This window comes from Carcharodon carcharias, chromosome 26 (assembly GCF_017639515.1).
Source record: "Carcharodon carcharias isolate sCarCar2 chromosome 26, sCarCar2.pri, whole genome shotgun sequence".
NCBI classification, from domain to species: Eukaryota; Metazoa; Chordata; class Chondrichthyes; order Lamniformes; family Lamnidae; genus Carcharodon; species Carcharodon carcharias.
In genome coordinates, this window is record NC_054492.1 from 40497559 (window position 1) to 40524751 (window position 27193).

General features: G+C 38.3%; 2 protein-coding genes across 3 annotated transcripts in view; one reads left to right on the forward strand and one right to left on the reverse strand.

The window, feature by feature from the left end:
- The window catches only part of lipca (lipase, hepatic a), an 84168-nt gene extending 73088 nt beyond the window's left edge, over window positions 1-11080 (forward strand). Inside the window, exons 9-10 of the mRNA XM_041175020.1 lie at window positions 9707-9925; window positions 10883-11080. Coding sequence (XP_041030954.1) covers window positions 9707-9925; window positions 10883-11009 — 346 coding nt within the window. The 3' untranslated portion in view covers window positions 11010-11080. The remainder of the gene's footprint in view (window positions 1-9706; window positions 9926-10882) is intronic.
- Window positions 11081-14296: 3216 nt separating this feature from the next.
- Window positions 14297-27193, reverse strand: part of adam10a (ADAM metallopeptidase domain 10a) — a 207026-nt gene continuing 194129 nt past the window's right edge. For both annotated transcript variants that reach the window (XM_041174819.1, XM_041174820.1), the window contains exons 14-16: window positions 20966-21186; window positions 18314-18440; window positions 14297-16248 (exon numbers count right to left, since the gene is read on the reverse strand). In XM_041174819.1, coding sequence (XP_041030753.1) covers window positions 16148-16248; window positions 18314-18440; window positions 20966-21186 — 449 coding nt within the window. In that variant the 3' untranslated portion in view covers window positions 14297-16147. The remainder of the gene's footprint in view (window positions 16249-18313; window positions 18441-20965; window positions 21187-27193) is intronic.

Here is a 27193-nt window from a genome sequence, read left to right on the forward strand (position 1 = left end):
ACAAAGCCATCCAGACTTTCGCTCTTTGCTCAGAGAACAGTGTCAATCCCCCTCACTATACTGTCCCTTACTACCACTATCTTCCTTTTGGCTCCCCCCGCTTGGATGGCTTCCTGTACCACGGTGCCATGGTCAGCTTGTTCAGCCACCCTGCAGCCCCCAGTCTCATCCAAACAAGCTGAGAGAACCTCAAACCTGTTGGACAATTGCAGAGGCTCACACTCCTCTCTGGGTCCCCTTACCTCCCTCACTCACATCACATCCTCCTGTCCCTGGCCACTGACCAAATCAGAAGACCCTACCCTAATTGGTGTTACTGCCACCTGGTATAAAGCATCCAGGTAACTTTCCCCCTCCCCAATATGTTGCAGAATCTGCAGCTCACCCACCAGTTCAAAGACTCTGAGCCAAAGTTCCTCAAGCCGCAAACGCTTACTGCAGATGTGTTTGCCCTGGATCACAATATTCTCCAGGAGCTCCACATGCTGCAGCCTTGACACATCACCTGTCCTGCCATTCTTAGTATGTGTTTTAAATAATTACTTAATTATATTAACCACTTATTTAATGTTGCTTTCTTATATATTTTAACATTACCACCAAAATATGTACTATTTTAAAATAGGATAGAATCTACCAGATACTCACCAACAGCTAGCTCCTTTCTTTGTAGTAGAGCAAGAACTAATTTCTATGGAGTGAGAAAGATAGAAAGAGGAAACAAACAACTCCTTCCCCCAATTCCCCCACTCACCAAACTCCAAGTCTTCCCTCAGTTAGTAAGCTGCGTTCCGCTTGCCAAGGCTGCCCTAACGAACCCTGAATTTATAGTAAACTGAACTGGGGCTACAGTAACCAGAATCAACCAGCTACCTAATTAACTACTCAGCTCCTACAGCTGACAGTGAGCCTACCCTGTCTCAACTGCAACAAAGACAGAACCTAACCTGCCTACACAGTACTTTCCAGTTACTGCTAATTACAGACTAGATGACATTTTAAGAGCAAAATTTAAGAGCCAAAATTAACACTTAAAACTCCCCTCTCACCAAACTCCAAGTCTTCAATCAGTTAGTCGGCTTCTCCTGTACACCACCAGGATTCCCAGATGATCTTTGTAAGCAAATTATCCATGTGGATAGATGTAAACATGAGGGATGGGTAGTAAATGCTGGCCTCTCCAGCAACACCCACATCACGTGAACAAATAATTTTTAAAAATGAAAATACTTTTCTTTTGTAGTCTCAAAATATTTTAGCAGCTTGCCTTGTTTTAATGAATATGGTGAGCCATTAAATCTTAATGAAAATGGTAAAACAACAGCTTTTTCTCATCCAGACTTTGCTCCCTGTGACAGATGCTTCAGGTGTAATTCTTACGATTGAAGCAAAGGAATTAGTCATTTTTTTGATAAAGGAAGTGTTGAACTTTCCTATTTTGTGTTATTCACATAAACTGAAACACAGAATCTACTCACTAGGTTAAAAACAATCTCATACATAAAGCACAGACAGGTGACACCAACATGTTTAAGTAGAGTTTTGAAGCAAACTACATTTGGGAAAGTAGTAACAAAAGCAAAAATGCTGTGAAAGGGTTAAATAATTTCTATTAAAAAGGTCTTCCTCAACAAATGAATTCTTCTTAGCTTTTAGGGACAACATCCTGGGTTATTGACAAGAGGAGTTCAATCCTTGAAATTTTATGGCACCTTGAGTGCCAGTGCTGCTTTAAATAGATAATGAGTGAGTAACTGTCCAATAGCAGATGTCATAAGAACTCTACTACTTTGTCAGTGTTCTGCTTTTAACCTATTTCGTATTGGGACCAGATTTTGACCACTACATTTTCCAGGTCAAACCATAGCTGGTGCTTCCTAAAAGGTTTGAAGAAGGTTCATGGATGATTTATGAAGCACTGATACTAGATGCATAAAAATTATAAAAAGATATAAATATTCATGTAGAAAGGAGATGCTGAATGCAATTCACAATTTCTTATCAGGACCGTCATTTTTGAAGTGTTAGTAGTCCCTCAATACACAAGTTTTGCTACATTCACAATGGATAAACCATCAATTTGTTCAGCTCACAACCACTAATATCCAGAGAACAACTTGACATTTGATCAATGAATATTGATAGTACCACCACTGCATTTACTTATTACCAGGCAGTTTTGCATTTTTCCCCATGTAGAGCTCAGCTCTTCTCAAACAATCAACTTCCTTTATATTATAATTTTCAAGTTTTAAGATTAATTTGACATAATGTAGTAAATGCAGCGAGACCTGGACAACATTCACTCCAACAGAGATCAGTGAATATTATACTTTTGAGACTAACATTATCTCCTCCTTGGGCTCTGTTTACAACTACACAGAAGGTTGCACTTTGTTGCTAAAAAATAAGTCATGAGACAAGTTATGAGAGCATTAAAATTCAAGTATGCAATACTGTGTCTCAGTAAGGTGGATCGATTTGGCAATAAGAATCTTCATACTGTGTCCACTTTAACTTAAAGTGCACAGCAGCCACAGTTAAATCTTGTCATGCACTTGGATTATGTCCAGATGGAGCATTTTCTAAATTACTGGTCTGTCATTGATGGTAGCAGTGATTTGAGATAATGAATTAAAAATCCTAAACAACAAACAATTGCATAACCAATTACATCTTATTTTTGCTTTTACTGCATGCTTCCACCAATTCACTAAATAATGATCTCACTGATGTGCAGTTGGGTTTGTATTTGTTCAATGCTTTTAGTGCCATCAGAAAAGCTTTTTATAAATAAACAGTGAGGATAAACAAATCGTATGGTGAACATTAATATCAGTGGTGGCGAACTAAGCCATCATTTGTACTTGTTCAGCCAGCATCTGGCAAACCACCAGGCTTTGCCATTTCGTACCAATATATCACAGTAATATACATCACTATTGGGTTTATTAGAGAGTTTGTCTTGCTATTGTTGTAATGGTATTAGTACATTCATTCAAAGCAAATTGCAGCAAAGGGTTAGACACAAGAGCAAAGTATCACCATTGCGTTTACTTACTATCAGGCAGTTTTGCATTTTTCCCATGTAGACATCAGCTCTTTTCATAGTCAACTTTCTTATACTATAGTTAAGTTTTAAGACTAATTTGACATAATGTAGTAAATGCAGCAAGACCTGGGCAACATTCAGGCTTGAAGTGATAAGTGGCAAGTAACATTCATGCCACACAAGTGTCAGGAAATGACCAGCTCCAGCAAGACAGAATCCAACCATCTCCCTTTGACATTCAATGGCATTACCACTGCTGAATCCCCACTATCAACATTCTGGTGGTTGCCATTGACCAGGAACTGAACTGGACCAGTCATATAAATACTGTGGCTACAAGACCGGGTCATAGGCGAGGAATCCTGCAGCGAGTAACTCACTTCTTGACTCCTCAAAGCCTGTGCACCATCTACAAGGCACAAGTCAGGAGTGTGATGGAATATTCTCCACTTTCCTGGATGAGTGCGGTGGCAATAATGCTCAAGAAGCTCGACACCATCCAGCACAATGCGCTTGATTAGTACACCACATCCACCACTTTGAACATCCACTCTCTCCTCCAACAACGCATAGTGGCAGCAATGTGTACCATCTGCAAGGTGCACTGCAGCAACTCACCAAGGATCCTTCAACAGTTCTACCACCTAGGAGGTTAAGGGCAGCAGATGCCTGGGAACACCACCACCTGCAAATTCCCCTCTAAGCCATCCTGACTTGGATCTATATTACTGTTCCTTCACTGTCAATGGGCCAAAATCCTGGAACTTCCTCCCTAACAGCACTATCGGTTTTTAAAAATTTGTTCTTGAGCTGTGGACATCACTGGCTAGGCCAGCATCTATTGCCCATTCCTAATTGCCCTTGTTTAGAGGGAATTTAAGAGCCAACCACATTGCTGTGGGTCTGGAGTCACATGCAGGCCAGACCAGGTAAGGGTGGCAGATTTCCTTCCCTAAAGGACATTAGTGAACCAGATGGGTTTCTACCACAGTTGGCAATTGTTTCATGGTCATCATTAGACTTTTAATTCCAAATGGACTGAAGTGATTCAAGAAGGCAGCTCACCACCACCTTCTTAAGGGCAACTAGGGTGGGCAATAAATGCTGGCCTGTGAAAGAATTTTTAAAAAATGACAGCAGTATGAGGTTCGGTGTTGTTTATTGACCTTAGAGCTTTTCCGGTGTTCATTTTGGTCACAGCGCAAAAAAGATATAAACCGCAACAAGACCAGTCTTGGGTATAAGAGGAATGAACTATAAAGAATAATTAAAGAGAGGCTTCACTTTTAAAATCTGGAGTGAAGACAGCTATGTGGGAGACACTTCTGGAAGTATGTAAAATATTATAGTATAGACAAGGTAAAACCACATATTGGGCCAGGATTTGCTGAAAAAAATAACAGAGGCTGAAATGGAGTTCACTGTTATTTATGCACAAATCGACAGCAACTTCAAGTGAGGACAGATGTGTGGTTAATCGCAAAAATTCGTAAGTTGCCATCCGAGATGAATTACACCTCTAAGCTGCTTGAAAACAACATCTTGCTGTCAAGCTCCCCATTCAAATGTATTGAACAGCGTCACGTTCCTGAATTGATGTCATAGAGATAGACTAAACTCACCACAGAAAGTTAGAGTTTGTCCATTTCAGTCTTTTTAAGTACTCTTTTTAACAGCATGATATGCGTCTTATTTACTGCCAATCTTCCTGGCATTGAAAAATAACTTTTACATATATTGGGTCTCATGTCTTCAGCTTTTAATCGTTAGTGATTTAAAATATATTGAAACCTTTTTTCTCTTTTAATCCAATCTTTGTCTTGCTTCCTGCACCTCAATCTAATTTTGTGTTTCCTCAGACTTTGTACTGTTAACTAATCAGATTGAAGAATCATCAAGGAGATACACAATTAATTGCCCTGTAGGTCACTGGCCATTTCAATCTCCGAAGAGCAGCAAGTTGCTGTACGAAATTTCCTTCAAGTTTTTTTGATTATTTATAAGTATTTACAGACACACAGTTAGGTTGTTACCACTTGGCTTCTCGTGGACTCCCAATTCTATCAGCATGAAAATCCAATCCCCTTCTGGCTATGCTGTTTATGGAATGGAATGCATTTGAATGGAATTAAATGAATAGGATAATGTTGCAAAGAGCAACCAAATCCCCCTTAACTATAGCTCAAAATGTTCACTTGTACATATTTTGGAAAACGTTTATTTGAAAGCTATGCAACTCTATCATGTTGCCTAAGAATTTTCTTAACATCTGGGTAAATGGAGTTGAGGTACAGGTCAGCCATGACCTAACTGAATGGCAGAACAGGCTTGAAGGGCTCAATGTCTGTTATTCTCAATGACTCATTCATATAGGAGTCTGAATTTGACGCAGTCAGTTTTTTGGGGGAACTTACTGCACTTCCAAATGAAAACCACACAGCTCCAGGGATCCACCCTACTTCTATTTTTTGAGAACTCTGGAGATTTTACCATATGCTGTTATTACTCCTGCAAGTTAATTAATTACTTGAACAGGAGAATTCTTAAAATAATCATCAGCGATAGTACCAGTGTAGAGCACTTTGGATCTCCCACTGAATTAGCCCCATTCAGGTTAATTACCAATGACCTCAGCTACTAATCCAATGTAATAGCTATGCTATGGTGCGATGGGGGTCTATGCTTTCCTCATATCTGTGCAGGTGGTAATTGATCAGACTTTTTTTTCCCTAAATTTCAACCAATATATCTTCACCCAGCATTTTGGACATTTCTGTGCAAAACTCAATCAAGTCATGAAGTCTATAATAATGACCAAACTCTCACAAGGTTATTAACAATCACATTCTACATAAGTGCTTTCCAATCATTTCCCCACTACTAATATCAAACTCATGGGCTTAATAGTTTCCAGGATCTGATTTCTTACCTCTTTTAAATAAAGGGGCCACTTGAGTAAGCCCTTCATCCATGACAACCAACCAGGACCTCAATGAGTTACTGAATAGGTGAGCCAGCGACACCCATATGACCTCCAAACATTTCGTTTAGCATTCTGACATAAACAGTATTGGGTCCTGCAGCACTATCAATCTTAAGTGAATTGATCTTAGCTAAAAACATTTCTGCAATTACTTCTAATGAAGCCATTTTAGCTAAACACCTAGTAATACTTGGAACAATGGTATAGTCTTCAAAGTATCCACTCATAAGCCAAACCTTTAACTTAATACACTACCTGCCCAATCTCTCGAAAGACCTCTTCTGACTTTTAACATAATTAAAAAAGCCTTGGCATCAGTACTGAAATTGTCTCTCTAACTTTTATCTAATTCTATTTTAGTATTCATGAAACTAGCATTGGTTAAGTTTAAAAATAATGTACTGGAAAGACAGTGACTTCCATTTTCTCTTTGGCAAGAAGCCCCTATAGTAAGAACAAAGGAAAGAACATAATTTAAGATAAATGCTATAGATGTCCGAGTAATTGCTGGTCTGTATTTTATTTTCTCAGTTCTTACTACGCAGTAGAATTCAGTCCTTTAATGGTTTCCCCATTATTTGCACCCTCTGGTGTTTGAAATAAAAATGACTACAATTTTCATAATCACGTTCATCTATGGTCTCAGATATATAATAGGATAAGTGTTGCGTCTTTCATGCATTAACTTAAATGAACTAAAATTGAGATTTTTTTGTAGAGTATGACCAAAAAGCAAACTTGTTTGAATTAAATCACATTTCAATTTTCCTTAGCTGTAAAAAAGAAACAAAATCATAAATATAATGCTGTTCTTTCTACCTCAAGATATCCCAAATCACTTCACAAAGCAAGGATGTACTTTAAGTGTGGTATAGGGAAATGAGGAGCAAACATGCATACAGCAAGTTTCCAGAATCAACAATGAGATAAACGATTAGTTTTTTTGGGATGTTGGTTGAGGCATAAATGCTGGCCAGGTCACCAGGAGAAACTTCCCTGTTCTTCTTTGAATATGGGGTGTTTTACATCCACCTGAAAAGGCCTCAGTTTAATGTCTCATTTAAAACGCTGTATCTTTGTTTGCACTGAAGCATTAACTTTGATTATTTACTCAGATCTCTGGATTGAGACTTGAACTTATTACCTTCTGGCTCAGAGGTGAGTGCTACCACTGAGCCAAGACACACAAAATTTAATCAGTCAGTGACTTTTCCAGTAAGGGGTCTGGCAAGTCAGCAGAAAACCTGGCAAATTAAATGCAACTCAGACATTTAACAGACCAGCAGCCTGCTGAGAACTGCCAGCCATTCAGTAGCTGGTAGCTCTGTTGAATGGTAGTGCCATTGGGAAGTCAGTGGCTGCTGCTGGTATGACACACACCCAAGGCCCAGGGTTGTCATGCACCCAGGCCACAGGTGAGTGATGGCAGCAGGAGGTTGAGGTTGAGGGGGGGTGGGGGGTGGTGGGTAAGAAGTAGAGGGGGTGTCAGCAACAAGAGCAGGAGGTGGCTTCAGCTGGGCCCCCTTTCTGGATGCTGGATCCTTAGACCTGGCACTGATTGCTTTTGAACAAGGGACCCCACCCCGCCCCAACCCTACATGGATTCATTTGTTGTGCATCCTGCAAAGTGAACCCCCTGCCCGCCATTGGGTCAACAGCAGCTGTGGCATGAGGGCATTAATTGGACTGTTTCATCATTATACATTAAGTAGTGCTACTTTTATAGTGTTTTTCTCCTTGACACATGATAGATTCTAAAGCAGTTTAGTCAACATCGCTGCAATTTAAACAAATCTTAGTCTGCCAAGGTGAATTTCTGTCCAACAATATGCAACATTTCAGGTAGAACAGACCTACAATCTAATAGCCAGAAATCAGTCACAAAGATCAAGACACTTACACATCCATAAGGGTAGCTCAAAATCAAATTTAGGTTAGTTTATGCCTCCTGCTACCTGAAATTGTTGCTTCTTTTGACTTTTGAATGAAATGTTAATCTGAAGCCATCTGCCTGCTCAAGAGATGTTAAAGATCTTATGGTACTATTTGATGATAAGCAGGGGGAGTTCTCCTTGTGTTCTAGCCAAGTAGGACTTTGGGGCTTTGTTGGATGGCACACACTGCAAGAAATTTGCACACAACATTGAGTATATTTCAAAAGTTCTCCACTGGTGTGAAGTGCTTTGTGATATCCTGAGGATGTGAAAAGTGCAGCGTTCACATGCATGTTCTTTCTTTACTGCACATCAGAGGTAACAGTAATTTACCCACTCATCTATTAAAACTCTTAGTACAGTCTTCACTGCACCAAAGCCCTTTATACCAGAATCTGGAATAGCTGCTGATGATGAGCAAGTCTGGTTTGTGGTACTCAGATGCAGCAAGGTAACTGGTGCACCCAGGCAGTCAGACTTGGAACAACAAATGTTGGAAGGCATTAACCATAGGCCAGAGTGTGCTAATATATGTTCACATATTCAGGGGCTGATGACTTTTTATTGGGTGAGAGAGTGGTAAGTAGATTTTACTGAAGATCTGTGTCTCTAACTAGTACAAGTACCCTGTGTGTTCATGCTGTAGTAGGATGATGGAAATACATTAATTTCATTGCAGGTTGTGCTACTTAATCAGGTGTTTGTAATACATAGTGAGGACTCAAAGCTACAGTTGTCAGTTTTCTAATGATTCCTTTGGTGAGAGAGAGATAAACTTTGGAACTGAATGTGATTCTTACAGTGACATGCAGGCATATTGTCTGATTGTAACAATCTACATTAATAGTATTTATGCATTTCAAGTTGCCCAGCCTTGGCTTTAGTCAACTTGTACCTGAGTCCTTAGAGCTTATGTAACTGGACTATGTTTGTACAGAAGTGCACACTCCATATCAGGCAAACTGTGTCTCTTTTTAAGTTTGGCTTAGAATCTTTTAAGCATGGAGAAAAATTTTACACATCTCAGATAGTCAGCTGACAAAATTGACAAAACACACATCAACAAATTTAGCAGAGTCTGAGCCCAAGTCAGAGTCAGGGAGAATGTGAGCAACATGAAAATGGACAGATCTGAAATACATGCCACCTATTGTCTTACTAAAGATAACAGAACATACAAGCTTCACACAACCCCTTCCATGTCTGGGAACACATCTCTTGTATGACAGATGGATAAGTTGTGGTGAAGAGAGTTACCTCTATCACTTTTCCCTCAGCTTTTCTCAGAATTTATAGGGCAAAGGTCTGGAAGGAAATAAAACTAATTAATTGGCAGGCCAAAATAAAAGTCCTGAAATAAACTGATTCTGGATCTACTGACATCCAAAATAAGGCGTGGATGCCTTCAATAGAAGGCTGCCCTTTGCTTATATCACTTCAGCTTCCCCGCTAGAGGCTTGCCTTTTCTTCAAACAAGATGTATGTTCATACTTGGGGCTCCTCAGTGGAATCGTGTTCGCCTCTTTTTCAAGCCATTTTAAAAGAAAACAGATGGAAAAGAACTGATACCCACTATGCATGGTACTTATTCTTAGCTATTTACTGTTTTAAGAATCCCCATCAGAGTAGGGAACATCTGTACTATATGTTTGAAACAGCCATAATCACAAATAAATAGCTTTTTGAAATTACACTGGTTTTTGATTATATAGTGTGGGAATTTTGATTTCATTTCAGAGTTGAAAGCATCACGACCAACAAAACCTATTCTTTTCTGATTCACACTGATGTTAACATTGGAGATTTGATGATGCTGAAGTTCAAATGGGAAAACCCTGTTGCTTGGACAAACCTTTGGAAGACTGTTCAAACGTATCTTCCATGGGGACAAAATAATCTAAACCCAGAGCTTATCGTGAGAAAAATACGCATCAGAGCTGGAGAAACACAACATAAGTAAGTAATGAAAAAATGGTTGCATCTGTTTGATATCATCTAAATCCATTCTCTCAAATGCTTTAAATGCACAAATTCAAATTTTTCTGCAAAAGGAATCTACAAGAAAAATTGTTCCTAGAGCTAATAGGAAACCTTTTGTCTCTATTTAAATTGGTAACAGATCGTTTACATAAGAGTTATTCCCAAAGTTTACATTAACAAAAAAAAAAGCCATGTCATTCAAATTCTTGCTCATTTAGATTCGAAGTAATTGTTGGCAGCTATTCTTTATTGATGTTGGCCCAATATTTGTATAAATCTGTCAATTTAAAAAAGCACAAGGAGACAGTGATCTAATAACCCGGCTCCAATATTGTCATTAAAATCAACACAAATCAGGACAATTATGATTTGAACTTGTACTGGTGTCTATACCTCTATCTCAATGCTTCACACTGTTTTATTCAACAGTGCAGCATTGTGACACTCCACAAATCAAAACAGTTAGTGAATCTGTTGCTACTTACTGAAAGCTTGGGGAAAATGGTCTGTGTGGCTTTGTAAAATCTTATTTACAGGTGTGGGTTGTGGATTAGTATGTAGAATAGGGTTTTTCCCATAACTATTTACATCATAATTGCACACATGTAAGTCTTCCTGAAGCAGGCCAAAATAATTTGCATTTTACAAATTTTGCCAAGCTTTCAATACTGCCATGAAGGTGTAACTTTTTAATTTTATTTTTTAAATTCATTTTCCCAATGTGGGGTGATTTGTCTTGATTCCATAGCAGCAACAACGTTATTAGTACAGATGAGGGCCATGATTAAATGGCTCTCAACCAGCCAATTACAATGATTAAATAGTTCGCAAATTATTCAATATCAGATTACAATCATGAGTGACAAAAGTTCTACCATATCAATGCTAATGGTCGATTAAGACTGAATTAACTTTAAAAAAAATTGTTTCTAGAGTCACCTTCTGTCCCTCAAACATCGATATGCACCTTCAACCAGCCCAAGAGAAAAAATTTGTTAGGTGTGTAAGTGACAGAAGCAGAAAACGTTACAGAAGACTGAACGACAAAATATCAACTTAAGACAAGCTGAAACCAAGATCATCAGTTCACAGAATTCATTCAAAAATCAGAAACCTGTTCTAACAGACAACCTAAAACACTTTATGATCGAAGGGTATATGTAAATATATCAACTACAACTACAATAAAAAAATTCCCAAATCTATACAGATGGATAAAGACTTTTTTTTAGAACAGTAAATACTTATTGTAGAAACTGCTTGGTAAGAAATTCCTGATTAAACATTAAGAGCAAGGGATAACAGAATTCTCACTATCAAAAGGTGTTTATGATGCATAAATATACTTCGCTCTAAAATTAACATCCTGATGAGATTTCCTTACCATAAAGTCTTTCTTTAGAAATATAGGCCTGACTTATGAAATGAAATGTTTGATATAAAAAATTGATGTCATAATTTAAAATAGTTACTGAAGGATATAGATAGATAATGAGAGCATTAAGTTTAATTTGGGATTGTGAATTAGTGCAATTCAGCACTTCCGTGACTAATAATAAATGCCTGTTATCTAGAGAAGTGATTTAGCACAAATTGGTTACAGAGTGAAGACTGAAAATAGCTCTGACTAAAACAGGGTGGTAACAATACAGTTAAGATACATTTGAATGTATTCTAGCATACATATATAAAATGTGTTTCCTTTTTAAAAAAAGGGACATTAGGAAACATTTTATTTGGATAAAATTGTCAAAACATTTCAATGACATATTAAGTTATTGCTCTCACTCAATTCAGTCAGACTGAATTTTAACCAATACTCCCCATATTTCTAAACATCCAATCATAAACCAATGACTACTTCTTACAGTCAAAGTATTCTCAATTTGTGACAGAAGTTATAAAATTGAAGTTTCTATTTGGAAGGATTCCAAAGACTTAAATGTGAAACATTTCTAAATTGTCACAATTGGAATACAATAGAATGGAGCTCAGCGACATTGTTCAGTTATATTTCTGGTCACCATGGATATGATGTAATTATTTGATTAAAATAAAGAGTTCAATAAACATGTACGCACTGATTTTATAAGTTCACACCTATATTTACTTTATTACCCCAAAAAGCAGCATATTACAGATCCCTATAGAACATAAAATTTCTTGTTCTCATGGTTTGGTTGGATACTCAACTTGTTTTGTAACAGTATCCGATAAAGAGAATACTACATGTAATAAAAACCCCACTGCATTTAATTTACATCCAATATAGTTTTGCTCCAGGCACCTCACTAAGCTTCATTCTCTCTCTTGCATAACGACAGTAAGATTGATAGGATCACATTTCAACCACAGTAATAGCTTTGAAGTCTCTGCTGATGCAATGTGACCTGAAACCATGATTGGCATTAATAACCAACGTAGTGCAGGAAAAAAGACATTCAATGTTGACTTATTAATTCAAGAAATTAAAACCTACAAAACATTAAGCTATTGCTGCTTGATTTCTGTTCCTTCCACACTTCTGTGGAGAAGGTAAATTCTTTAACGCCACTTTCCAAAAGGGCGCATTTTTTTTTTGGGGGGGGGGTGGGGGGGGGAAGAGGGGGGTGTGGTGTAGAGGCTACAGCAGCAGAGAGGGAATTAATAGCAAATTTATTGCCTGTACTTTTGCCTTAGTTTGGTCAAAATATCGTGTTTGCTTTCAAAGTCAGAAAAATAAAATTTTCCCTCAGACTCTTCATGTTGTCCATTCTTTTTAAAGTTAAAATGGTTACAAAAGAGTGCATTAAAATTAAATTTCTGTTTGCCTCACTGTTTTGTTGCAGGTTTCTGTATCTATAAAGAGTAGAAACCACTCTGACGGAGCTGCGACTTGCAGCAGGTGACGCAGTTTTCCTGTTTTGAGCATTTTATAAGCTGTCAGCAGCAGATGTCTCATTGCATTAACAATAGAGTCTAAATGCTTCATTCACACTGAAAATATTAGGTCAAAGGCAGACAGATGCCCAAATCCAATCTCCAGCAGATGATACAAAACTTGTATATCAAATCTATCCCAGTTTTAAGATAATTCTATCCCTGTGGCAGGTTTCATGCAGAGAACCAATTAGATGGAAGTGGAATGGAAACTTTTGGTGGATTTGCATACAGCATTAGCTCCATTACACCCACAAAATGGAAAAAAATCGACGATCTCATTATCTGATGTGCATTCATTTTTCTGTTGCCATGCAATGCTGATTGCAGAATCCACCCAAATTGCAAATATGTATTGATAACAGTTATTTCTATCTTCATTCTAATTTACCATCTTAATATTGTAATTACACGCTATGGTGTTTCAGACTTCTTTTTCAAGATATTACTTTTACTTGGCGCCTACAACTGTTTATAGTGCTTCTCTCTGCTGTGTGAAGTTTGATCCAAAAGCACCTGAAGTTACTAGTTAAAATCTAATGTTTGATCTTCATGAAGAGGAAGGATCTGCAGGAACACGTGGAAAAAAACTTGACTGAAAACCTGCTGATAATAAATGCATGCATCACCTTTAAAGCACTTATCCACCCACATACCAATTTTTGGATGGTGAGGGTGGGGGGGAAGGAAGAGAAACAGCAGGACAAACCAAAAGGATTCTTGGTTGGAAAACTCATTCAGCTGCAATATCAATGGCAGTCTCCTAAGACACTTAACAGGAAGGACACTTTTCATGCAAGTCTGTAGGAAGTTACTGTAGTGAGGAAAAACTCTGCTTAGCGACAACACAAAATGCTTCAAAGGTGCAGATTTAGGGACCCCTCCATTGCAAATTAAAAAAAATTTTTTTAAGCAAATGCAGTAATACAAATTTGGGCTGAGCATGGATAAAAGAAGTTTTTAACGCCTAAAATCTTTGACTAAACAATGCCAAAGTGGCATTGAGAGGTCTAAAAGGCCTTTGGGCAAAAATTCTTACATCAGTTGAGACTTTTCAGGAATCAATTATTAAAAACTAAAATAACAGCAACCCTAGTCTGATAAGGGTGATAAGGAACTTCTCATTTTAGACCCAATTAAAATGCACAGTATTTTAAAACAAATATAAAACTCCACTCCCAAAAGGTAAAGTTAGTAAAATTCGGAAATGATGGGTACCAGTAAAACTTGCCTGAACAGGTCTTGTTTATATACCTTAGAAATGGAACTCTAGTATTATTGGTGCCAGTATTAATGATTTTTACTGGGATTTGAAAATTTTGAACTTTTCTTTTCTCCCCCCCCCACCTTTCTGGGAATGCAGCAAAAGGCCCAAAATCTACTGCATGATACTTCTTTGCAGTTAACTTCAAGAAAATAGGACATTCATTTGGTCGATCAAATCTATTCTTTATTAATGCATTTCAAGTAATTCAAAAAAAACGTACATATCTGCACAATACTTTTTGCAACTTTTAGTAAAAATTTTCCCAGTGAACAAAAAGATACTGTATAAAACACAGTGGGCATTAAAATATGACAGTAGTATTGTTTTTTTTTTGTCTTCTTTTGGAGGATTCTTCATTCCTACCAGAACTAATCTTGAAATGTATGGTTCAGTGCACATCCCTTGAAAGAGGTTTGAAAACTTAAAAAGAACAAGGCGGTCGAGTCCTGCCCATGTCCTACCACAGGATAATACAAGCAAAATATTACCATATGAAATGTTTAATACTCTAGATTTTTTTTTTAAATACGCTTTTTGAAAAGTCCCTTCATTGTTTGAGACACAAACCCACTTTCAGCCGCACAATGTAAAACAAAAGAAAATGATTCAAAAGTAAAAAGAAACCTTTATTTCCAATTGTTAAGATCATTCAGGATTCCGCAGAATCACACATTAATTGTTGGGTTTCCAATACAAAATTTTCTAAATCATGTACAAAAAGTTGTATTTCGAAAAATGCTCTTGTTTACTATACAAGTTTTTAGTATTTAAAAGAGGAAAATAGATCATGCTTTTTAGCGTTTTGCCTGTCTACCAGACACCCAATTTTTTTTTAATATGTCCAAGTAAACACTTCTTTTTGAATTTATAATTTGCTGTTCAGCAGTTTCAATTCTTAGTAAATAGAAATTTCTAAACTCCCCCTGAAGAGCTATAGCTCTTGTAAAAGTGGAGCACCTGCTATTCAGTGGTTGCCCTTGTAATTATCAGAATTCATAGAAGTATGCATTTAAAAAAAATATAATCCCAAATCTCAAACCTAAATTCCAAAATATAAAAACGATTTGTCACAATTCTTTCCACACATCGTAAAGCAAAAAACGGAAAATGTTATTCAGGCAAATCCGCACCAATTTCCAGCAAAATTCAGAACACACTAGCTGACTATATTCCCTAAAAATGAAATCAAATATTGCCAATTTTACACTAAATCTTAAACAATCATAACTTATTAAACTTAATGCATTACGACTATCACATCCCCAATCCAGAGCATTCAGTCTAGAGCTGTACACCTCAGCAGCTGTCCATTGCTGGTAACAGTTGAAGAAATGGTGGCAATAAAGATTTTAAATTTAAAGCCAAATTTCATGATTTTACCATCTCACCACTGTTATAAATATCGAGAGGTCTTTTAGATTATTCGCGACTTGCATTATCCTGAGTGTGGCAATTAAACAGCAATTGTTTTTTCTTAAACAGCAGAAATGTATGCATTACAGCTAAATCCATATCAAGTTACTTGTACCCATACATCTTCCTAAAGTTGTATGCAAGTTAGAAGTACAGGCTGAACTTCGGAAAAAAAATCTGTTAATTTGCCAAATAAGTTTCTAAATTGCTGTGTTATCATACATAAAAGCTTGAAATTGGCAGCAGTAATAGCATTACCTACAGTCACATATTTGTGCAAGGAGAAAGATCACAAATGGCCAAGAGCAAAAAGAATCTCATGTGACTTTGCGATGCCTCATCAAAAAAAAGTTCTTTCCAAACATGATTTAATAAAATCCAAACATGATCTGATCAGTAAGACTGGATTAGAAGGGACATTGAGGATTCTTTTCTCCATTTGGAAGTGGAGACTGCATCCATCACAAGTATTCCAATTCCCTCTAATATTAGAACCTAAAAGCTTTCTATCAGATTTGAGACAATGACAGGAACAGGTTTTCTTTGGAGCGAAATTTCCTGCTGTAGGCACTAGGAAGATCCAAGGCAACTGCTTCAGTTTAGCGTCTCATATGTCCCATCTGATAGTTCTCTCTGGGTCTCTGGCGTGATGGCTGCATTGCCTGTTGCTGCTGCTGCTGTCGTCTTCGCTTTAATGTGCCTGCAAAAAAAACCCAACATACTTCAGATACATTCTATACCTTTTTTGATATTGATTGTGTCGTGTTTATTCTAAAGCTATAGCACTACTTAACATATGCTGTAAATATGTTGCTTAATAAATGCCACAAGGTCGTGGACATTCTTAGAAGTGAGAACAAGCAAAATTATAAATGGAAAATTCTATAAAACATGCATTATATAAAATAATTATAAAAAATGAAATTCCCAGAATTCAGATGAGTATAGTCAGCTGAGCATTAAACTGTAGGTAATAGCCTTGTGTTTCGCTCTCAAGTCTGCACTGTGTGTGTTGTGTTAACATCTTAATGAAATACAAATGTATTGGAAACCCAAATATTTAAAATGATTGCCATTTAGCTACAATTTTAGTAGAAGAAAAAGAATTTGGCCAACATTTGATGACTTCAATTCTTTTGAATGCAAATCAAATGCTCTGTCTGATGAAAAGGAGACAGCAAGCTTGTACAATTCTGGATGGGGTAAGGAGTGTCAATTTGTTCGTATTGTACTGAAGAAAAGTATAATTCACAGAAAACCCATAGATCTTCCTTTTATCTTCAATTTATGGAGCCAGCTCAGGGAAAGGACACATGAGGCAGTGGGATTGTTAGCATCTCCATTATATGAAAAACAAAAAGAAAATGGTTGTACCTGTAGTTGTAAACATTTACACTAATGACAGATTATGGGGAAGAATAGTTCCTGTGTTAGAGCAGGTATGCAGAATGCATTTTAGAATGGAAAGTTCAGTGAGCAGAATTAAAATGCTATGAGAAACCGTGCCGTAAGGCAACGCTCACTAAAACGGACAGGCTAATTAAATGTGGTCCAGTACAAATTAAGTTCTATTTGGTTTTGGTTGAGGAAATACTGCCACAGTGCACAACCACCCAAAATGAATAGCATCAAATGGCAAGGACTTCACTTAACTCTCAGTGGAGGAAATTTTCAAAAAGTTGAATTATGAGATAGAATTTTCTAAGGAAAATATTTTAATCAGGCAGTTATATTTGACTGTGCACTGAAATACATCTGAGATTAACATACAGGGTGTCAACATAAAAACAATGTTTGGAAATATACAAGCATCTTTTCACAATTCTGACTTAAAACATAGGTGCAGAGAACAGGAATTACTTAGATGGCAAAGTCTAGACTACATAAAAATACACTATATAATAGCAAACTGGATTTTCATTTAAGAGAGTCTGAATTCACATCTCAGTTTTGACTAAGTTGAGCTCATTTGCCCTCAGTTAGAGACTTTAGCTCGCTCTCAGCTGGGCCACTAGATTGTTAACCTAATGCGTTCAGTTTGCTCAATCTTTAGGAGGAAGATAAAGCTCCTATGGCTAGTCCCACTTCGTACAAAAGCACAGCTCCAGTAGGCCATTCATATACCAGTATTGAAAACAGACAGGAAGAAGCCAATGGGAATATCATTGAGGGGCAAGAGGAAGAACATTAAATAAAGAAAAAATTAACAGCATAATTAATCTTTCACCACTTGCTCTAAGTGTACATCCTGGCATTGCACAAAATGCCATAACATAGAAGTTAAAAAAAAAATCTCAAGCTTATATTCTGGAGGTATACAGTTAAGTTATAGGTAGAAGGGTGGACAGTTGTTAAAATACTGAAGGCCTGGATTACAAGTTAGTAAAGTCCCAACAAAATCAGTCCCATCTGACATTTGAATTTCAGCTTCTCCTGGAGTGCTTAGTTACTTGGTATAAAGGAAGGGAACCAGAGAGAGTCTGGTTTTTTTTATATCTTATTTCAAAAGACAACCAGAATCTAGGAAAATAAAAGATTATCATGGCTTGGTGACGGATGGTGTAGATAATTTTTCCTTTTGCAGTTAACAGGTCCTTCCCACTATTGATATCAGTAACTGCAGTTGTTTTCAATTCTCCACTATACCAAACATACCCAATACTTAAAAATCACAGCCAACTAAACTAGATGTTATTCTTCCACCCCTCCCCTTGCCCACCAAAAGAATGTGCATTCATATATCTTTCATAAAACAGGTTACTTACCTGGAAGTGGTTTGGGAGGTGGCAGTTTGGGGTTACTGCTTGGAGTATGCACACTGCAGATTTTAATAAATCCAGCCATCAGCATAATTAGTGCAATTCCCATCAGCAGTACAGCCCACCAATGAGCCTACAACAAAAAAACTGTTCTTAGGAATGGAATCACATTAAGTCATTTATTAAAGCAAAACAAAGGATCATATCACATCATTACACTGCTAGAAGCAATAGAAGAATGGCTAAAGTCACCTAACAGAAATAAATCTGTAAAAGCACTGTCAATTCCAAAACATCACCATCAAGGATTTAAAATGGTTGTGCTTCACTCATTTGTTTCTTTTCCAATCTTCCTTAACAACACAATACAGAAAGTGGCCGGTACTTTCCACTCAAGTATTGCACCACAGAAGTGAGGTGGGTGGATACTTTTGCCTGGCCCACAGGTGCCCTCCTGATCCTAGCTGGATTTCTGGCCTCTTAAGTTGCACCAGTCTGAGAGGAGAAGTGTGGAGTGACAAAGAGAGATGGCCGATCTCCTACCCAAAAATAAAAAAAACAATTTACTTAAGTTCTCGCTTATTGAATGGGATCTATACAAAACCATGATTAGATGGTGCTGATACAGGCCCTCTTTCAGTTCCACCCTGATGCCCCCTCTACCAATCTCAACAGATGACCCTGTGCCCTGTGTTCCTGCAACTGCAAACAATCAGAAACATAGCAGGCTTATTTCTCCTATTTACATTCCTTATGGGCAAACACAATCTTTGTTGCTGAACCCAGCCTACAGGGAGCAGGGAATGCAGAGGTGTGCATCCCAAAATTGCTTTCTGTCTTTGCCTGCCCAGATGTACTGGTAAATTGGCAAGGAATGTGGAAAGCCTAGCTCAGTACCTCTAAGTTGGTATTTAAATCAGAAGCAGAACTTTAACCTAAACTAACTGAAAATAACTCTCAGGATATAACTGAAACAATATCTAATTGCATTAATCTAATTTTTTTTAAAAGGAGTTAAGGGCCAGGTGTGAAGTCAGGTGTAACTTCACAGCAGCGTTAACAAAATCTGACACCAAGCTACATACGGCAATGTTAGGATAGATGCCCAAACACTTGGACAAAGAGGAAGGGTTTCAGAAGCTTAAAAGCAGTAGAGATGCAGAGAAGTTTAGGAATTCCAGAGTTCAGCAACATGACAGCTGAATGCAAGGCTGCTAACAGTGGAGTGATTAAAATAGGGGATGTGCAAGAGGCCAGAATTGGAGCAGCAAAGGGATCTCAGAGAGGATTAGGACTGAAGGAGGAACAAGGCCAGAGAGCATGTGGCAATGATCTGGAACTCACTGTCCATGAGGTTGCTGGAAGCAGAGATGAACAACTATTTGAAAAGAAAATTTTTATAGGCACTTGCGGGCAATAAATTTGCAAGGCCACAGGGATAGAGTGGGGCTGACTGGATTGCTCTGCAGAGAGCTGGTATGGATTCAATGGGACGAATGGCCTCCTTCTGTGCCATAATGACTATGATGTGTAGGTGTTTGGAAACATAATATCTTCACAATATATCTGATGAGTCTAATGCTTCTGGAAATTGTCATACATAATGAGTTTCAAACAATAAGAAATATGTATACAAGAATCAGCACATCTGAAATATTCTGATTTTAACAAATCTACCAATTGTAATAACATGTAAACATGGTCATTTGGAAGTTATTTTTGACCCCTTTTGGGTCTGACAGGTTATAAAACAATACTTTAAGAGGCCAGCCATTCAACTTTCTCACAGGTCTCTATCAGTGCCAGTTAATGAGGTCAGTAAGGACCACTGCAATGATATTATCTGAATACTGCTTCTCAGCACTTAGATTCCTGATGAGAAGTAGAAATGGGGAAAGCCATTCTTTGATCCTTCATCGAGGAAAATCCACTCTTTCCCTCAACCTTGATGGTAGCCAATGAATTATCTATTGCTTTTTTTATTTAAGCTAATTCTCGTGCTTTTGCCCTATTATATCCAAATATTATCCCATTTACTCTTTGCTAGAAGTGCTTTGACATAAATTTGCCATTCACAGCTCTGAACCTGTATCCCCTTGGCCTAACCTCAATTGTATTGTTTATCTTACATATATATGATATAAAACCATCTTTCCACACTGAAGTTTTTTCAATGTTTCCTTATAATTCAGCATTAACATTAGACTTCTTACACCAAGAATAGAACATAGATTAAGAACACCCCACGTGGAGGACTGCAGATGCTAATTTGCTTCCTAGCATTATGTGACAAGTGTAACAGTGTTGCATTAAAGGAGTGCATCTTTCGTCATCTCTAGTTTAGTCTGCAAAGACATACTTGATTGAAGTTTACCAAAGCATTTTACACAGCAAAAATCATTTAACAGGAACATGTGGAAAATATCAAGCCACTTATAACTAAAACACCTTAAGTAAATTTAGCAAGATGAAATACAAAGAATCTTTCTGTAATATAATTGACCAATTTTTATCAAAGAATGAGTGGTATACAAACCTACAGACCTTTCCTTACATCCAAGATTTAGCCAAAATTAAAATATAAAATTGCAACACAACTCAAGATAATCACCACAGAACACGTCTCAAACTATAGTGTCTTTGTATCAGTTTACTTACCACAATCCATTCAGCAATATTTTCATAAAGCTCTGGATTAAAGATTGCTTTCTTTAGCCTAGCCAATGGACCATCTGCATCAACAAGTCTACATCTATTAAAGACATCACAGTAGCCCTTGAAATCATTGCAGGGTGAGCCAGGCTGCAGTGTGATGGTAGTATAATTGAAGTACGTGTACCACTTCTTCGACCCAGTACTAGCACACGTTGATGGGTTATCTGTAAAAAGTAGTGAAACAATGAAGCTTTGTTAGAGATCAGAGAGTATACAACCAGCTGTTCTGTTCCTAACTGCACATTAAGTAATTCAGCTAATAATTACTTGATTTTGCATTTTCTGTAATATTACCAAACTGCAGTCCATAAAGCAAAACTTTGCTGTGGCCCACAAATATGTAATGGGTTCACTTAAGTAACAGAGGCAGCCCAACATCAAAAGTGAAGATATAGCAAGTACAATTTATTTATTCGCTCGTGTGATACAAATATTCCTGGTAAGACCAGCATTTTGATGTCCCTGTGATGCAGTGCAGAAGGCATATGAAGTCTTAACACAAGAAAGGCTATCAACTCAGTACTGCCCTCTAGCTATGTGGTAGAGTTCAGGATCTGTGTTGCGGGACTTACACTTGCAAAGTTGCACCCTATGACTACATATGATAGTACAATGATGCTCAAATAAAGCATTAATGTTTTCTCCCCCTCACTAAAGACTCACATTATTAATGGGCTGAATTCCACGGCCAATATACATTCTTCATGTGTGAGCCCACAAGGAGTGCTAGCTATAGAGGGCATCATAGCTGTGCCTCACCTCATTTGACAGCAGCAGTCACTCTATACAACTCAGATGCAGGAACCTTTACTGACATATTTTTCCTCACCCTTAACACAGTCACTGAAGTCAGAGAATGCTAGCTGCTGCTTAACTAAGCTTAACTAATAGCACAAACAAGGAGCCAAACATAGTATCCTAAGGTCTGTATGATTTAAAGCTACACCGTGTAGTAACTTCAGCTACTGGTCTTTGGCAGGGTAGCCAATTTTTTCCTAATTCCATGTTATTGTCCATTTTAAATGAAAAACATGAAATGATTGAACTAGAAGAGAGTAACGTTGACCATTGATTTCTTTGGACCAGAAATACTAGAGGGTGAGATAAGAGCAGCAATAAATGAGAATGGAGGAAATAGTGAAGATCTTTACTTTTCGGAGAATAGCCATAGGGCCTCATGCTGAAAATAATCACCATAAGAAAGAATCCAATGTTCTGACTTTTGCACAATATATTTGTTTCTACATGCTTTCATGGGATGTGGGCATTGCTGGCAAGGCCAGCATTTGTTGCCCATCCTAAATTACCCTTGAACTGATTGGCTTGCTTGGCCATTGCAGAGGGCAGTTAAGAGTCAACAACATTGGTGTGGGTCTGGAGTCACATGTAGGCCTTACCAGGTAAGGATGGCAGATTTCCTTCCCAAAAGGGCATCAGTGAACCAGGTGGGCTTTTACGACAACCGATGATAGTTTTATGGTCACCGTCAATAAGGTTAGCCTTTAATTTCAGATTTTATTTATTGAATTTAAATTTGAACCTAAGTCACCAGAGAATTCGCCTGGGCCTCTGGATTACTAGCCCAGTGACATTACCGTGACACCACCATCTCCCTCTAAATTAGTGTGATTGCCTATGCATCGAAGGTTGTATTGAGAATTGTAATAATGAGTGTGGGTGGGAAGGTGCAGAACTACATCAGAGATGACCAGTTTGGATTCCAGGGAGGGAGAGGGATGAATGTGTTACTCACAATAAGTGCTTGTGGTGGAAGAATAAGTCCAAAGCTAGTCTTTTTCCACAAGTTGGTTTACTTTTGAGACAGCTCTTCAGTGTAACAGACTTCCTAGTGCCTCCCACAGCAGTGTTCCAACTGTATCGATTGATATTGTTTTGATGGGAAAACGAATGCCCATCACCTGTTTTAACTAGCAACTGTCTTTAACAATGTAATTGCTATGCAGTGTAATTACTGATACATTGACAGATTCCCTTTTCTTTTTAAATTAAAGCCTTTGAAATATTAAAGAACATTCTTTCCAAAACAAATGGAAGGAAGTAAAGTCGCGTATTTTAACATTTACAGATTCCACATTTCCTTTACCCCAAAAAAAATGTATATATAGCAAAAAAATGTAGGTTTTTGCCATTATAACATAAGACGCCCCTCCTCTAAAACATTTACTAATTTCTTGGAGCAGCATTTCTTTTTGTAAAACAGTCTGATATTTGGTGACTTGTGTCAACTCATTGTATCTTAGAGATCTCTCTAACATTTATTTTATGCAAGCTAGGTCTACACTTAGCCTTTTTTCAGTGACACCTTTCATTGAATGAAGATTATCCCAAAGAGATTGATTGTCAACATAACATTCTATGGGAAAACTTTTCTCACGTTGCCGCTTATATATGTCAGTATATTGGATAAGTAAACCCCCCATATCTATCGCTTCCACTAATGCCAGCATTTCAACAGCTAAGGTGCTTTTCACTACCCTTTTTATTTTCTTGGCCTCCCAAGCCAGCAGGCAACATTTATCATTCTCTGGTACCAAGAATATGACAAACCCTTCTGTGCTAGAATATCCATCTGGAAGATTAGCATGTGAAGCATCGCTAAAAATGACCAACCTCATATCTTCTGGTCCACCCACTGTTGGAAACTGGAAAGTACATCTTTCTGAATTTAATTTCTTTAATGTTTTATTTGCTCTCAGAACTTCTCCAACCATAGCATGTTTCATCATAGTACCCAGCTCCAACACATCATAATTACTGTCCGGTCTGGTCTAGTCTGAGTGTACAACCAGTTCAACTGCCCAATCAAACTTCTCAATCATTCTGTTTCTTCCTTGGGAGCAGGATCCTCTTTTTGTGAGAATCTACCCCAACTTACATGGATGTGATTAATATTTTCTAGATAAGATTGTTAATTCAATGTCACTCCTGACTTGCTCTGCTTAATGTCTAAAACTACGTATTTAAAGGCCCCCGAAGCCTCACTTCCAATCTTGAATTCCTTCTTTTATCTTCTTGATTACCCATTGCTCAAATTCTACAGATCCTTCCCATAGGAATTCATCAGCATGCATGATAAAGATTCCTGCTAGTTTTTCCTTATGGTACCAGTGGAACATCACGGGGTCTGCCTTTAACTGAATGAAGCTTGTTTTCAGCAGGACAGACCTCACAAAAAATACCATATTTTTGACACATCATTCAATCCATAAACACACATGCTCAATTTCTACAGCTTTCCTTCTACATTGCCAGCTTCTTTAGCAGGTTTCAAAAAAACTTCTTTGCAACTTCTCCCCCTGCAAAAATGCAGCCTTTAGACCAATCTATTTGCACTCCCAGGAATATGATGCTAAAATGGCCAAAACAAAATCTTCAAATTCACTTTCTCTGCAGTAGGTGAGTCCACCCTGACATCCTGATCACAGAGTCCTTCTTCAAAGCCTCGGGCTACTAATCTCGCTTTAGCCTTGTACGTGCAGTCGAAGTACCTTTCTGTACAGATCCACCTGAGAGATAGGGCTGGCTGTCCTCTCATTATTTCAGTATAAACTCCAAATTCCTTCTAACTTTCCAACTCTGTTTGACTGCCTTTATCAGCTCGTTTTCCAATTTACTAGCAGCTACTAAAACCTCTTGATCATAAGTGCTTCTACTTCTTTTGACGTTCCTAGTTTGTTCTATAGTCCTCATTCTTGACAAGCTACAACCTCGACTCGCATTCCTCTCTTTCTGGATCTTTCTCCCATGCGAGCAGAATTCCGTTAACAAGTCCGTGATTTTTTCTTGGGGTCACAACCACTTTCTGGTCCACTGTCAGAACTCATATTGGGCTTCCACATCTTTACCCTGGTTTGCCAATCCATGGGTCTTATCTTCTGTCCTTCATCCTGCACATTTAGCCGATGTTTGTATTTACCAGTGGCCTTTCCTGCTCTCCCTATCATGGTGGCATCCCTCTACACTGGCCCCTTCTGGCATCTATGTTACCTTTGTTCCTACTTTGGATAGCTGCCCTTTTGGACAAATAGCCTTATCTAGTACCCCAGTGTTACTTTGCTCATTGTCAGTCAACCCTCTATCTGCCGTAATCTGCTCCTCATAACTACCTAGTGTGTGTATGTGAAGTGCACTGCGCCTTTTCACTTTCAATGTCCTGTTCAGAACCTGTAAAGGTATAGTCAATGCCAATTAACCTTGAAGAATGTACCCTAACAGTTTGATCGCAGTATTGCACAATTACTACTTTTTCATCACTCTCCATCACCTTGCCATTCTTTGCGGCCTTCTCTTTTGTGGTATACCATATTTCCTTGTCTAAACTGTATTCCTGATGGTCTTATGCGGTGCCATAGGGCTCGCCGAATTTTCTCCAAAACCTCAGCTTTAATGAATGCTTTGCATGGAGGCAGAAAAAATGGAGGTAATGCTAGTCCCTTCTAGAGCAGGGGAAGCATCTGCTAACACCAAAGGCAACTTTGGATTTCTTCCATACACCAACTGGTATGGGCTCTACCCCCGGACCATTTGCAAAGAGTTCTTTGTGCGCACTGCCCATGCCTTTTGCAATTTGCATTCTGGTTGATCAGCCAATATTTTATGTAACATGTCATCTATCACCGCATAATTTCTCTTGCAAAGACCATTACTAAACGGGCTCTCAGCTGCAGTGTGCTTAAATATGATGTTCAAATTTAACACATCTCAAAATTCCTCATTGGCAAATTCGCCACCATTATTACAGAATCTCACAGTGCAGAAGAGGCCCTTCGGCCCATCAAGTCTGCACCGGCACATGAGAAACACCTGACCTACCTACCTAATCCCATTTACCAGCACTTGGCCCATAGCCTTGAATGTTATGATGTGCCAAGTGCTCATCCAGGTACTTTTTAAAGGATGTGAGGCAACCCGCCTCCACCACCCTCCCAGGCAGCGCATTCCAGGCCGTCACCCCCCTCTGGGTAAAAATGTTTTTCTCACATCCCCCTAAACCTCCTGCCCCTCACCTTGAACTTTTGCCCCCTTGTGACTGATCCTTCAACTAAGGGGAACAGCTGCTCCCAAGCCGCCCTGTCCATGCCGCTCAATCTTGTGCACATCGATTAGGTCACCCCTCAGTCTTCTCTGCTCCAACGAAAACAACCCAAGTCTATCCAACATCTCTTCATAACTTAAATGTTTCATCCCAGGCAACATCCTGCTGAATCTCCTCTGCACTCCCTCCAGTGCAATCACATCCTTCCTATAATGTGGCGAACAGAACTGCACACAGTACTCCAGCTGTGGCCTCAACAAGGTTCTATACAACTCCAACATGATCTCCCTACTTTTATAATCTATGCCTTGATTGATAAGGGCAAATATCCCATATGATATTTTCACCACCCCACTAACATGCTCCTCCACCTTCAGAGATCTATGGACACACATGCCAAGGTCCCTTTGTCCCTCAGAACCTCCTAGTGTCATGTCGTTCATTGAATACTTCCTTGTCAAATTACTCCTTCCAAAGTGTATCACCTCACACTTTTCAGGGTTAAATTCCATTTGCCACTTATCTGCCCATTTGACCACCAAGTCAGGAATGTCAGGAATTTTGCTGGTATTCCTAATTTTGTTCCCACCCATTTCTCCATGACTTTATTGACAATAGTCCATTTGTCTTTACTATGAGTTACAGTGGATGGGCTAAATCTGGTTGCCATATCTATGAAGTGTAGTAAAAAAAAAAAATCCTATCCTCATCTCAAACTTTTAAGTCCATTGTGACAAGCTCACAACAGGACACAGTGGTGTCCTGCGATATTTAATACAAATTTTATACTGAGCAGCAATTTGCTCAATAAAGTCATTGCATCCTTTATCAACCACTCCACCATCTCACAGTAGAGTTTTCAGTTTCTGTGACGCCAGATGTACAAACTGTCTACGTAACTTCCAAATGATCATCTTTTTGTCCACCAAATTCTTATTCCCAGAAGTTCATGAAACATTATGAACTTCTTGATGAGAAATATCTGGCTTCCTTAGTGGCAGGCAGTAATGGCCTGACCAAGTAAAATGTAGATCCACATTTTTTCCAAACACAACAGCTCTATCATTCTTCACGTCTAGCGTCATCTGAGCCTTTTTCATCGCAGATCGACTTAA